This window comes from Enoplosus armatus, chromosome 5, assembly GCF_043641665.1.
Source record: "Enoplosus armatus isolate fEnoArm2 chromosome 5, fEnoArm2.hap1, whole genome shotgun sequence".
NCBI classification, from domain to species: Eukaryota; Metazoa; Chordata; class Actinopteri; order Centrarchiformes; family Enoplosidae; genus Enoplosus; species Enoplosus armatus.
The window spans coordinates 15,311,592-15,325,303 of NC_092184.1; the positions used below are offsets into that span (position 1 = coordinate 15,311,592).

At 40.1% G+C, this 13,712-nt stretch overlaps 1 protein-coding gene across 1 annotated transcript in view; it reads left to right on the forward strand.

Annotated features, from left to right (window-relative positions):
- Positions 1 to 323: 323 nt before the first annotated feature.
- The window catches only part of grik4 (glutamate receptor, ionotropic, kainate 4), a 128,993-nt gene continuing 115,604 nt past the window's right edge, over positions 324 to 13,712 (forward strand). Inside the window, exon 1 of the mRNA XM_070905266.1 lies at positions 324 to 405. Coding sequence (XP_070761367.1) covers positions 324 to 405 — 82 coding nt within the window. The remainder of the gene's footprint in view (positions 406 to 13,712) is intronic.

Consider the following 13,712-nt stretch of genomic DNA (forward strand, 5'->3'; position numbering starts at 1 on the left):
CCAACAATACAGAAAAACCAGCAATGAGGGAAGAAAAGTCGTCAAAACTCCCTGTGGGCCTCAGAGTCACTTAGCAGCAGTTTCACACTCTCACTAACAGATTCCCAGCATGCAACAAGAGAGATAGAGAGAGAGAGCAAAAGAGAGAGAGAGAGAGTGAGAGAGTACTGTCTGTAGGTTTAACAGTATGCTGCACAGCTTTGGCTTGTATGTGTCCCTCTTGATGCTGGTTGATGTATTAATGGTGTGCGCTCCTCTGTATATTTTTCAGGTGGCTGTGACAGGGGCACCCCCGGGGCAGGACCCATGAGGAGTCATAGAAGATGCTCACAGCCTGGGCGCTTCTGCTCTTCTTAGCCATGTGGGTGAGAAGCACCTCTGGTGGCCCGCTCTCCTTCAGAATAGGTAAATTGTATGACAAAATTGCAATATTGTACGGCCTTGGAAAAACTGCTACCCACACATGGTGAGACTGGAAGTCTTTTTTTTATTGGTTTAGAGACATTACAAGTCACACTTGCAGAATATTCATATATTGCATGCATAAAAGGATTTTCTTTTTCATATTAATTGAAAAATCTGACTGAATTTCAATTTTTAATTATCGCATTTCAATGAAATTACTGTTACAATGTATGCTCAAATTGATAGTACAGTCTAACTTCACAGTCTCTAATGGGAATATTGGCTGAAGAAATTCAATCAAAAGTGTTGAGAAATACTCATGTTTCCCCAGTCACGCATGACTTCAGGTATCAACAGGCTAAAAACAATCATATGTGGATATTACACAGTCCAAATTGGCTCTGAAATACACAAGACCCAGCCTGGACATAAAAACGATCCACATTTGTTCTATGCAGTGTTGTAGAGAGAAATTCATCTGTGGAGTGAGTGGAAGAGTTTATTTTAAGCCACACCTCAATGCACCATAGACATCCATAACAACCGGCCAGTTTGGGTATTTTAAACAGTTACCTGTTTATTATAACTGAGAATATCTGGATAGAGAAGATCACTAATGTATATACGTTTTACTGTGTGTTTTATCATATACAACGGTACAGCTTTGACTGAAAATAAAAACATGATTAGCTGAAATTAGCTGTTATCTTATAAACAGTTACTGAACATAGAACTACAATCAAAATATATTAAAAAAGGCAAGTTTTATAACAACACTTCCTTTCCCAAAAGTCTAGTCTAAAGGTTTTTTACTAGTAGTGCAATCCAAGTGTATTGTAACTAGTCTGTTTGCTGCAATTCTATGGAATTTGTAACCGTTGCTAACCCTAACCGGTCCCTTTTTAAACCCTAATCTTATTCTTAATATTAACTTGATGTTAACATTGACTACAATGTTAAACCTGAACCTCAGGGCGACATTTCACTGACACAATAAAGCATATGTCACAATTGTAAGTCATCACCACTGGACCATTTTAATTTCTGGCAAAATCAATCATATTGTCACACCAGTAGCTTGAACAGTTTAAGACAATAGCACAAAAGGTCCAGCAGAAATCACTGTGATATTCTGCTTCTGGAAATAATGGCAGGTCGGTGGACCAAGGTTGAAACTGACTGGACTTTGCATCTGGCACCAGGGCATGGTTCAAAAGTCTCATAACCTGCCAGAGTCTGGCAACCAATGGGAGTTGTTCCTCCTTGTTATTATTCTCCGACAGTCAGCAGGTCTCTGACACCCTGTCACTAGCTCCCCATCTACCCAAAGTTTGACTGACCATCTCTTTATTTATGTATAGACTCCTTGTATTAGGTGGGGAACTGTGTGTGTGTGTGTGTGTATATAGAAACAGATGGGAAGTATAGATAAAGATAAATATAGAGAATGAGATTGATTCTACAGCTCACAGACTGAGCTCTCTCAGTGGCTGTTTTTAAATTTATAGCACGGTTGTCAACTTTCAGGAACAGCAGAGAGTGAGATCTGTTGTCAGGGGAGAAGGGTGGAAGTTAATAACACAAAATCAGTCTACAAATCCCCATGTGGTTATTGTAAGTCTATTAAAACATCAAGTCAACACAAACGGTGCATTAAAAATGTGAATGTTTCTTGAGACGGGGCAGAAATGCAGTTTTAGAACAATGAAGGGTAAAACTAATGAAAACCAACAGTTTGCCATTGTGAAAACTAGTCTCTTCTGGTGTCATGGATTTAGTTCCCAACACGATAAAACTACAGTGGATCTTTTTCAGTAAAGGTGAAAACATTGTTTAGTTTAACTGAAAGAAAGTCCCAGTCTCTCAGGCTCATAAATGCATATTGGAACTTTAATGCAGCCTCTTTCTGATCTTTCCCTCCTCCCTTCACTTCACTATTGTGTGAGAGAAATAAGTCTTTTTATCCTTCCAGTATTTTGAGCCTTGACAAAATGGAGTCAGTTCGACTGTCATCTTTGAACAGAACCAACATTTCTTATTTTTGAACAAGACATTTTTTGTATCACTCACTAGTTTTCTTTCCTGTCTTCTCCCTGTCTCACAGCTCTGCCACAGCACAGCTAAGGTTTGGCATATGATGCCCCAAACCTTCCTCTGCATTTTGAAAATAACACGGCTTCAAAGTTTAATGTATCAACAAGACCAAGAACAAATCGTTCCTTGTACGTGAATATTGTTGGATAAATGACTAGCAGCCCCATGCCTCTGCGTTCCCTCTGCATTCTCTTCCACCCTCCACCTAATTGTACAAAAGCACCTCTGCAGCGATGGTGGTTTGTGTTTATCTCAGTCATGTTGCATCGTTGATGGATAATTAGGCAGTTGGCCTGTTTTTCTTTTTCTTCTAATGTCATCTCTGCACTGCACCAGTCTCTTTGCCAGTGTACTGTCAGTATGTGTTTGTGTGTGCTCTGCCTGTGTGTCTATGCACAAGGCAATACAAGGCATAGATATGCACAAGCACAGACACACACAGCCATACACACATTTCAAAGCACACCAAGGCACACAAACAAACACATACCCCCAAACACCACCACAAACTCCCTGCCATTTGCGCTCCAGGAGATGGTATTTAACATGGCTGTCCCTCGAGTCCTGCCTGGCTGGCATAATGTCACTGTCTGGCCTTCTCTGAATGTATCAGGGCCAAAAACAACCTCCCGCCCCTGCCACATTCCCCACCAGGACCATCCAGCAGCCAGCAGCAAGCTGAGTGCAGGTGAACTGAGGAACTTATCTTTGTCTCTGCTGTGTAGTTAGAAAATCTGGGGATAAAATGGACTTTTGTTTGTAAATTAGTTGGTGTGTATGGTAGGTCTATATGAAAAGTCTTTCATAGCATTTTTTACTGCAGTAACTTGCAGGAAATTGTCGTAGAGTAAAGAAAGATTAATTACACCGATATTGACCTGAGAATGTATAAATAATTAAATTTGCTTTGGCATTACTGCTAATCAGAAACAAATCATGATTAGCATCATTTAATAGACAGTATACTGGGTAAAATCAATTCACCAAATGCTGTCATGAAAGAACATTCTGTTGAGAAGATCTCTTAATTCAGACATGGGACGACACAAGTTTAACCAGAACAGATACTGCATAATATTACATGAAACATGGAAAATCCCTGTTCACTACCATATGGTGCAGCTTGTTGTTGTGGGTGGTCTTCCCTCATTAGCTAAGTGAACGAGCGCCTGCCGTTTAATTTCATCCAGCCAATAAGCCGCTGCTTTCGCTAACTTGGAGAAATCATCTCCTACACACACATAATCACCGCTATGAGCTGATTATTACTGGGAGTGAAAATCTAGAAATATAGTCATGAGAACCACATGATCCTTCATTAGAGCTACATTCATCAACGCTGCCAACTTTGTCTTACACTGCAGAGCCCACACTCCACACACACACACACACACACACTGACCAGTTCGATGTCAGAATATGAAAGCCAATTATCTGCTATTCGTAAATCAAAGGCAGTTGTAGGTTTCATAGGAGATGGATAGCTTTTCCATCTTAAAGCCCCTATTGAAATTATTATTAAAAATAATTAATAAGAAAAGTAGTAGGAGCAAAGCAAAATGGTGTCACTAAGGTTTTTAAAATGTTTTTTATTTCACTATTGTTACATTTCAGTGCCTCCTCAGCATGATCATCTACTTAATCTTAAGAGTTTCCAAATACATGAATCTCAATAAACTGTATTAATCATTTTTGCTTTTGACAAACAGGTAAAAGATGTGACTGTTTATTAAAACACCCAGACAAGTGCTGACATCTCACACCAGGTTCTCTTATCTCTCTGAAGCCCACAGAATATTTCCTAGCACTGGGCTTCACCACAGGGAAGGCTTCCCCCCTCTGAGACCAATACTAAATTTAGCTGTTGACACCCACTGGGTGTCGGCTCACTCAAATGCTGTGAAATTCCAATCAGCAGATATCCCTTCGCTCACCTTAAATGTGCTGTCTGTGAGCAAGAGAGCAGGCCTTGGATTTCATTTTTCAGAGCATATTCAGTCTCTCTTTAACCAGAGTAAGGATTAATATTGATTGTTATGGAAAATCTGTTTTAAGCTACACACAGTATCTTCCCAGACCGACAATTTTTATTGTTCATAATGGATTTGTGGAGCCAAAATCCTACAAGGTCTTGTTTTGTATTGCGTTACAATGTCCTTAAATTGACAAATCAAACATGCTTTAAATGTTTTTCAGGTGGCTTCAAAATGTACAATCAGGTAGATAAGCCACTGCTGTATGGGTTGTTCCACAGCAAGAATAAAATTAAGGATTTCACACGGTCTGTCACTTGCCACATGAACATTAAAAATAGATATTCCTTCATCTATAAAACCTTTGAAGTTGCTAAACATTTATATATTGATCAATCAGTGTCTGTCTTAACTGTTGCTAGCTGTTGTTCCACTACTAAATCTATCAATATGTACTTTGTTTCATTGATTATCATTGAATCTAATTTCAAGGCGTGAATACATTGTCAATAAACTACTGTTTACTTGGAATGAGTTATGAGTAGGGTGGCAGGGGAATGTATAAAAAAAACAGATATTTTCCTGCCACTGACATTTCACGAATAATCACTTTTCTTATTATTTGGCCCTCGAGGATAGCTCACGCGCCAGGCTGTCTATGTTGTTTCTTTAGCCTCTCACTCTAGTCAGGGTCACAGTGGCAACAGGATGGGCAGAGAAACCCATGCATAATTTCCCCCAGCGACTTCCTCCAGCTCTCTGTCTGAACCCCGTGTGCTCACAGGCCAGCTGGGAGGTGTAATCCCTCCAGCATGTCCTGTGTCTGCCCCATCGTCTCCTCCTAGTTGTACGCCACCAGAGGGAGAGGCCTAGGGGTGTCCTTACCAGATGCCTGAAAGTCATCAACTTGCTTCTCTCTATGTAAAGAAGTTTCATATTGCGGTCGTCCCACATTGCTGAACTTCACACTGTACCACATAGAGTGAATTATATATTGGATTACTCTACTTTGGCCTTCTGTATCCATAATCTCTTTCTTGCAGTCACTCCCCAAACTTGTGGCCATAGTTACAGTGGAGTAGATCTTGCTTTACTACATGTGGTCCCATTTCTCAAGTGTATGCTCCATCAACTTTAAGCACCCTTCAGTAAAACAAAACAACAACTGACCATCCAGTTTCTTGTGTTGACTGTTAAGGTTGTTAAATCTCCTCTGACACAATGATACAGTATTGTTACCTTTACTGCTATATGCCGTTGTTAAACCATGGCCATAGCAACCTGAGCCATATGCTTTTGTTTTTGTGTGACATTATTTGTAAGGGCCCATGTGCAATATTAAACATAAATGTTACCTTTTGATGTATTGTACCAGAGTTAGTTTTTACATCTGCAGTCCCTTGAAAGGTCACAATTTAAACATACACACAGTGACAGAACACTACTGAACAAACCAAACAAACTAGACTAACAGGACACATGATACAAAATGACACACAGCAGTACATCCCACACAAACAATGTCAACAACTAGTGTATGTTAGATTAAAAGCAAGGATATTTGTACAAAGCAAAACCAATAAAATGCAGAGTCAGTGGTTAGTTGAATAGTTTTTTGTAGATTTTTCAATTTAGCTTAAAAAGTCTTGAAATGTTGCTCCAGTAATCACGTGACCTTGTGATTTTGTATGCAGATAAATAGTAAACATAAAAATGCCCTGCACCATCCTGACATTTAACGTTCATCAAATTTCCCGAACCTTTAAGTATACATGAAAATGTCAGCAGGCATTGCTCGATTTTTGATTGAGGTGTTTATAGTCTTTATTATCCGTCAATACGATACACAGCAGAGAAAAATACAGAAATACAGTTTTTTTTAAATCTTAGTGTCACCATTTCATTCACATCCATTGTTGTATATAATTTCTGTTTGTACAAAAGTGTAAAGTACATTGATTTCTTTCACATTTAATGTCAAATTAGGACACTTTCAACATTAGAATATAGTGTATGATTTATGATAATAGTATATTGTTTGGAATAAGTACATGGCTCAGCTCTAGTTTGCCATATCCAGATAAGAGGTAGTAGTAATTTTTTTTAATTTAGCATAATTTATAAATCAACATATGATTGTTTCTAAAGTTGTTAAATTATATTTAGTGGTTCTAACAACACAGTATTATCACAGCACTTCTGAGAAAACAGCTGGATCTTTTACGGTCAACATTGTTTCAGATGCTGCAACATCTGACAAATACCAGTGTGTTAATCAATTATGTACTTAATGAAGTTTGCATTAGTTCAGGCAGGACACGTAAGTTAGACGACAATCAAATGATTTATGTAAATAATGATTTATGTAATAAGTTTGACACCTTATTAAAACAACTCATAGTGACGTTCTAGCTTAAAATAAGACTTGTATTACAGCTAAATACTGGGACATGTAGCTGCTGCTGTACTGACAAACACACCGCAACAGATCCAGCCTGAGGCTTGTTAAACACAAAATTTTCATATTTCTTTACATTACTAAAAAAAAAAAAAAACACTTACAGAGCATCGCTGTGTACTGAGGGAGCAGCAACCAGACTGGCTCCACAGGAAAAAGTCAGACAAATCTTTCTTTGCCTCTTTGCTCCCTTTTCCACACTCAGTGGGAGAACATGATAGAGGATTCTCGGTGGGCTAAATTCAATTGGCTCCGCTTTTTGCAGCGGCAGAGGCTGAGCCTGCACCGTCTTTACCCAGCCTCCCAAGACTGGCATCACTGGAACTGTTAGTCAGGGTGGGATGCAGTTTGTCTTTAGATAGATGCAAAGAAGGCAAAACGTACCGAGTATGATGTAGTGATTCTCACTGGAGAGACCCCTTTGTTAAGTAGAACAGCTTAAACTAGCTCTCTGTCTTGAAGTTGTAGCCTCAGGAGAGGTCCTGATAAATATGCATTTGTGTGCTACCTAGAAACACAAAAACCTGTAACTGTATGTAACACACACAAATACCAAATTGGACTTGGTGGTTATGTGATTTTGTTATTTTACTTAGACTTGACACTCAATTTCACATTTAATGGCATTTTTTTATTATTATTTCCTACAATATTTGTGCATGTCAACTACATTATGGTTAAGGTAAACTCAGAAACATAGTGGTTATGGTTTTAAAAATAGTTTTATTGCTTCAAATTTTGGTTTTGGGCACGACATGCTACATGTTCTATTAGACTTCTTTCGTTTTACTTTGCTACATGAAGGGCACACTACTGCCTGCACTGGTACTGAATGTCGGCTGTGGACATTCATCATGTGCTCAAGTGTTTGTTCATGTATGTGCACACACACGCATGTACTGTATGTGTGTCCAGTCACTAAGGGTGACCAGTGAAACTTAAGCCCCCTGTGAAAATTAAGCCCACAGGTGGAGTCTAATAGCGTAATTAGTCCTGCTGAGCTAATACCCACAATTCAGCAGCACCACGCTGTCCATTTCCTCGGTTCAACCCCATGCACACTCACAGTGACTTATTAAGGCTGGCTAGAGCCACCGTGGCTGAGTCATTGTGCCCTTGCCTCCAGTCAGGTTCATTTTGCCCTCATACACTCTTGACTTCAGTTGGCATCTATGGACTCATTTAACTCACTGTCACTGAAGAGCAGGGAAGATGGCATGTTGGGAGGGAAGGAGAGTAAATAACTGTGAGAGAAGTATCCTGCGTCGCTTTGAAATATCCTCTGAATTGTAGCCTCAGATCCTCAGATGAAGTGAAACTTTCACTCGTTTCTTATGAACGGAGGCTAAAGCAGAGACTGATGTCCAGCGGAGGAGCCATGTGAGGAAACATCATGATTAATCTCCCTGCTTTTAATTACCCAGCCATGTGCTGTGCGAGTCATTAGGTTAATGACACTCCGACATGTGTACTCAGACCTGAAGCTACAGGGCACATCTGAGCTAAAACCCTTTCTAGGGTGACCACCTGTTGCAAGAGCCAACTGCCCAGTTGTCGCTGTTTCACTCAGATGCCAGTAAAGCTAATGAGCACATATCAGAAAGAAAAGGGAGCTTAATTACAGAACAGTGTGTGTGGGCCTGGAGGCAACAATGTTCTTTGTTACCAGATATGTTTCCTCAAAAGTCAGTCACCCGATTTGAAATTGTTTGTTCAGGAATTTTTGGGAGGAAATAATGTGAGTAGAACGCCGTCCATGTACATGCAGAGACAAATCTCAACCTCAGGTGTCGACTGAAAGAGGGAGAGTTTATGATTAATCTCTGAGGTTTTAATTACCAGGCCAGGTGCTGGGACCAATCGTTAAGTTAATGGCACAAATGGCAGACAGGAGTGATGTTATGCAATTATGCACACTACTTTGCTCCTGAGCTTACCACATAAATTATTCAATAAATCTGATAAAGTCAGATTTACTTTGCACAGGCATGTGTGTGTACACAGTGTTTCAATCACACACCCCAACACACACACACAAAAAACACACCCTCCTGAATTAATGTATCCTCACTGGGATTGATAAAGACAAATTCAAATGAATGTTTGCTCATTTGCCTATGCACATGTGCACATCCTCTATATGCACTCATAGAAAATGCTTCTCTATCCTCAGCTACACACAAACATGAAAATATTGGTACTTAAATTATTAACAAACTAATTACAAGCTGCAGGGTGGTGTTTGTGGATGTGTAATGGAGTTTGTCACATGCTGAGATGGAAGGCATGAGCTTAGTTCATATAAAATAGTGTGAGTGCTTGAACAGTATTAGTGTATGCTTTACAACCCTGTAGTGGTATAGAAAGAAGGCCATGACCAGGGCACTGTTACAGCAGAATCATAGAATGAGGTAAATGCTCTTATGGAGATATCACAATATTTATATCAGCCTATAGCCTATGGATCATCCTTTAAATATTACATTTGGCTGCGGATCAATTATTTACGCTGAATGGTTGGAGTAATGTGAAATGGAATGTACAAAAGAGCATTAACTCCCATTGCACAATGAAATTGTTTTATCAAATGTTACCATAATCAAATTTTAACATTTGTTTGCGTCTACAATATACTTAACCCGTGTGCAGTATTTTGAAGCTGCCACACCAGTTTGTAATAGGATCAGTGATACAAGCACAGTAGATATGATGGGATATGTGCATACTTAAATGCCATCATGGCACAATTAATACCACCTTTGTGAACGTTGGGATATGGTGAAGTCTGTGTCATTGATTTGCTGAATGTATGGCGTTGTCTACACTTGATTTGTCTAACTCACACTGCTGAGGCCTCAAGTTAACTTCAGATAAAATTTGGAATGTATTTTTGCACAGACCGAGAGCTGTGGATATTGTCCCCCATCCCTACATTGAAAGCCCATAAGGAGGAGATCTTCGAGGGTGAATGATTACAGTATTTTTGGACTTTAACTTTCCTTAACATCACGTTCCTGGATCGCTTACAAGTAGCTCTGTTCTGCTGCATGCTGGGTGTGTAATCTACAATACCTAGCACTTGATACTTTGCCCTGCATTTTCTACAGGAAGAAGCAGGGAAGGTTTACTACTGTTTATTTTTATTCATCCCACATTTGCACCTGACGACGCTGCATCTCCCAGACAAGGACATCAATTTTCTCTTAGCAGTAGCTGTTTTTGTGCAGCGAATCTTGACTCTCCTCATCCATTACAGTCAGTGCATTGTGGAGAGAGCACTGCTTTTAAAGGGAATTAGAGGAGATGATTTGATTAGCCACGATTGATGCCAACCAAACACTTATTGTAATTTATTCCCCCTCTTCTAAACCATTTTACACCTGCAGCACGTGTGCACCACTGCTGTGCTAATGCCTTTGGTCTCAAAATGAGCGAATATGTGTTGCCACGGCCAACCGTGCGCGCTCCGTGAACTTGTGCCAGTGCTTGCGCTTATGCCTGGATTCATGAAAGCATAGCTATAAATGCTGAAAATGCTCTGCTTTTCCTCATGTAGAGAGCTATTATCTCCTGGCAGCCAGCGGGGGGGAAACAGCTTTTGTTGACTGGTTTTTGATTAGGGCAGAGCAACAAAACATCAATGGTACACACGCTTGCATATACTTGCTCATGCATATACAGTACTTAAGCATAGGCACAGGCATTTCTCTTTCTCTCTCTCTCTGGCCCTCTCTATTGGGATTTTTTTAACTGACCCTTAACTTTCCTGATGTCCTCTCATTTCGCTGCTTGTTACTCTGTTGCAGATCTTTATACTCTACTACAGCTACAGCAGTGGTGGCTGTTATGTTCTGTGTCTACATCTCTTGAGCACAATGTTGCTTATCAAAAATATCTTATTATTGTCACTGCCTTAAAAAATCATCCTTCCTACAATAATATATAGTGTAGGTAGCAAGACAACATTTGTGAGTGAAATAGACGGTGAATACATGGATCCTACAGTGTGTTCTTATTTTCTATTTAGAAACCAGTGACCAGTGGAGAGTAGCTTTTACTACTTTTTTTAATGGAGAAAAGAGACATTTTTAAATGTTTTCCCCACATTAAATTTACCTTAAAATGTCAATGCCAGGTTTTTTCCTGGCCACCTACGATAAATAACCAAGTTGAAAGCAAAGAGTTTTGTTTTTTTACTGTACCTTTGCATCTAAGTAAGGACATCTATAAAATGGGAAGTAATGATTCTGGTGGTAATTTTGGAAAGATGAAAGTGTTGGAATTGGTCAAATCGGTCATAATTAAAGCACGAAAGGGCTTGGACTTCTTTAAATCTGTCATGACGACCCATCATGCATGTTAGTTGGCAGGTTTTGAAGGTTCAGTAGCTGGCAGGTTCATACATCAGTGCAGGCACACAAACAGCCAAGTCCATATATTATCTTTGTCCATTTTCTAGCAGTGGTTAGTAGGTGGTAAAGAAGATCACAAAAGGCTGCCATTACAGGGAACTGTCCCCAGCCAATTCATTCCTGATGAGAAGCTTCGCTCACATACACACTTGCAGCTCATTGTACTCATTGTCCTTGCAAGAGGGAAGCAAGTCCTTCTTACAGGCAGAGATGCATGTATGGCTCTATAGCTCAAATTGATGGCTGCCATGTTGAAGCTAACGGGCGTGGGCTTGGATCATCACAGGGATTTGCTCTATCACTGCAGAAAAACATTGCAGAAATGGCTGAGATTAGAACACTGATAAGATATAGCCCGGTGCTTTGACCAGGCAGCTTCATTGACTTATATCATAGCAGTTGTTTTTTCTCTCCTGTCTCACTTCAGCCTCTGAGGGCTGTGATATGTTGCAGCAGGGAATTTGTATTCCATATTTCCATGTGAAGTTAAATGCCTCCCCCCCCCCCTTTTTATACATTATTTTTTCTAATTTTCCCTTTTATCTCCCAAATTCGTATTTGCCAATTCCTCTTGTACTGTGCTTGTGATTGCAGAGGGTAAAGACAATCAAGTGTCTCCTCCAATACACTTGGAGTCACCAGCTGCTGCGTTTTATCTGACAGGAAGTGCCTTCTATACTGGCACCTTGACCAGCTAGTAGGAGTAGTAGGAACAGGGACATAATCCCTCTCTGGGTCTTGTGAAGGTGGGCGAGTGCTTTAATCCATGGGCCACCTGGGTGTCTGGGGTAGTGTAAAACCAATGCACAGTACTTACTGGCAGTGTTTCATTTCATTTCTAACTTAAATACCATGCTTTGATTAATCCTTAACATCATTTTGAATTCCACATCAGATGGTGAGACGAGATGACAAACACAAAATTGGGGGTCACATTTTTTATTGTTTTAAAAAGATAAACACAACAATGTAGAGAGAACTTCTTGCAGTATTACACTTGTTCAAAAACCTAAAATACAGAACTATTTCCGTCAACAGCTTTAATAAGCTATGGCTTCATATTTAAGAAATACAGGGTGCATTCAATTATTTAAATGCCAAGGCCAATTTGTAAATGTTTTACAGTAGCTGCAGGCTAGCTTGGAGCTTCAGAGATGGGTGTTGGCCCAACAACATGACACAAAGTAGCAAAACAGTCTTCTGTGCATTCTTTTTAATGCATTAGTGATGTTGAAAAGTCCCCATAAGTAACCTCTCAAGTAAGCCTGCCATTCCTTTGAGTGGTTTACTAAATTTGTTTATTAAGCTTGTAAATCTGATATGGATACAATCAATAGTGCAGTAGTTGATTATTGGAAGCAGTTATTTTTAAAAAAAAAAATCTAGAAACAGAAAATCTATATTTATATTTTTTATATTATTTTAACATTAGCTATTAGCTAGCTAAAGATATACACCTTACAGTGAATCAGTCCGAGTAGTCTGTTAATGTAGCAACCTCCCGTATAACCAGCTGGTGAATTTTGCACACTGATTTGGTGCCTGAGCCCTGGTGTCAAACGCCTTTCTTATCTCATCCATCCATTTTATACCTGCATGAGCAAATTATCCACACACACTCACACACGTGCACATATGGAGTCCCCTCTCCCACAGCAGATATACACACTCCTCCCTTGACACCCCATTCTGCCAGTCCCTCTCCATTATGCCACGTCTTTGATCATGGCTCACAGTGAAGAGTTTGGCGAGTCCTCAGAGCCCCCCCCCCCAGCTGTTGCCAGGCCCTCTGCCATTACAATCGGTTGGCACAGCCATCGGCAGCTGCCACCCTTGCCTTGAGCACCACCTCTGGCTATGCCAGATGCCTGATATGTTTATGTGTGCTTGTGCACCCACCTGTGACTGTGTGCTAACACGTATGTGTGCACTCACCTGCACACATGCCTCCATCCATCTTATCTTTGTGTACATCTGTGGCATTGCCTGCTGTCTTATTTGAAATTCATTGCCATGTGTTAATGGTTAATTTACCAGGCCCTTCTCCAGGAGGCAAGGGACGGCTGCTTGCTTAATGGCTAACTAACCCTGGGAGGGACTTGTAGTTGGCTTGTGCCCAGCTCCAGGTAGGCTTTTCACCAGATGTGTATCTGGCAGGCAACAGCAGAGCTCACCAGTTATGATGTGGCCACATTGCATTTCATTGTGATTCCACTCACGCAGGTCAGACTGATCAATGAGATGAAGGGACAGAATTCAGTCATTAGGGATGGTGGTAGTGAGATTTGAGAAACAAACTATGGTTGCTGTAAGGTAGCAATGTTTGTTTTTCTCAAACAAACCAAATCTTTAGCTACCATGTTGTACATG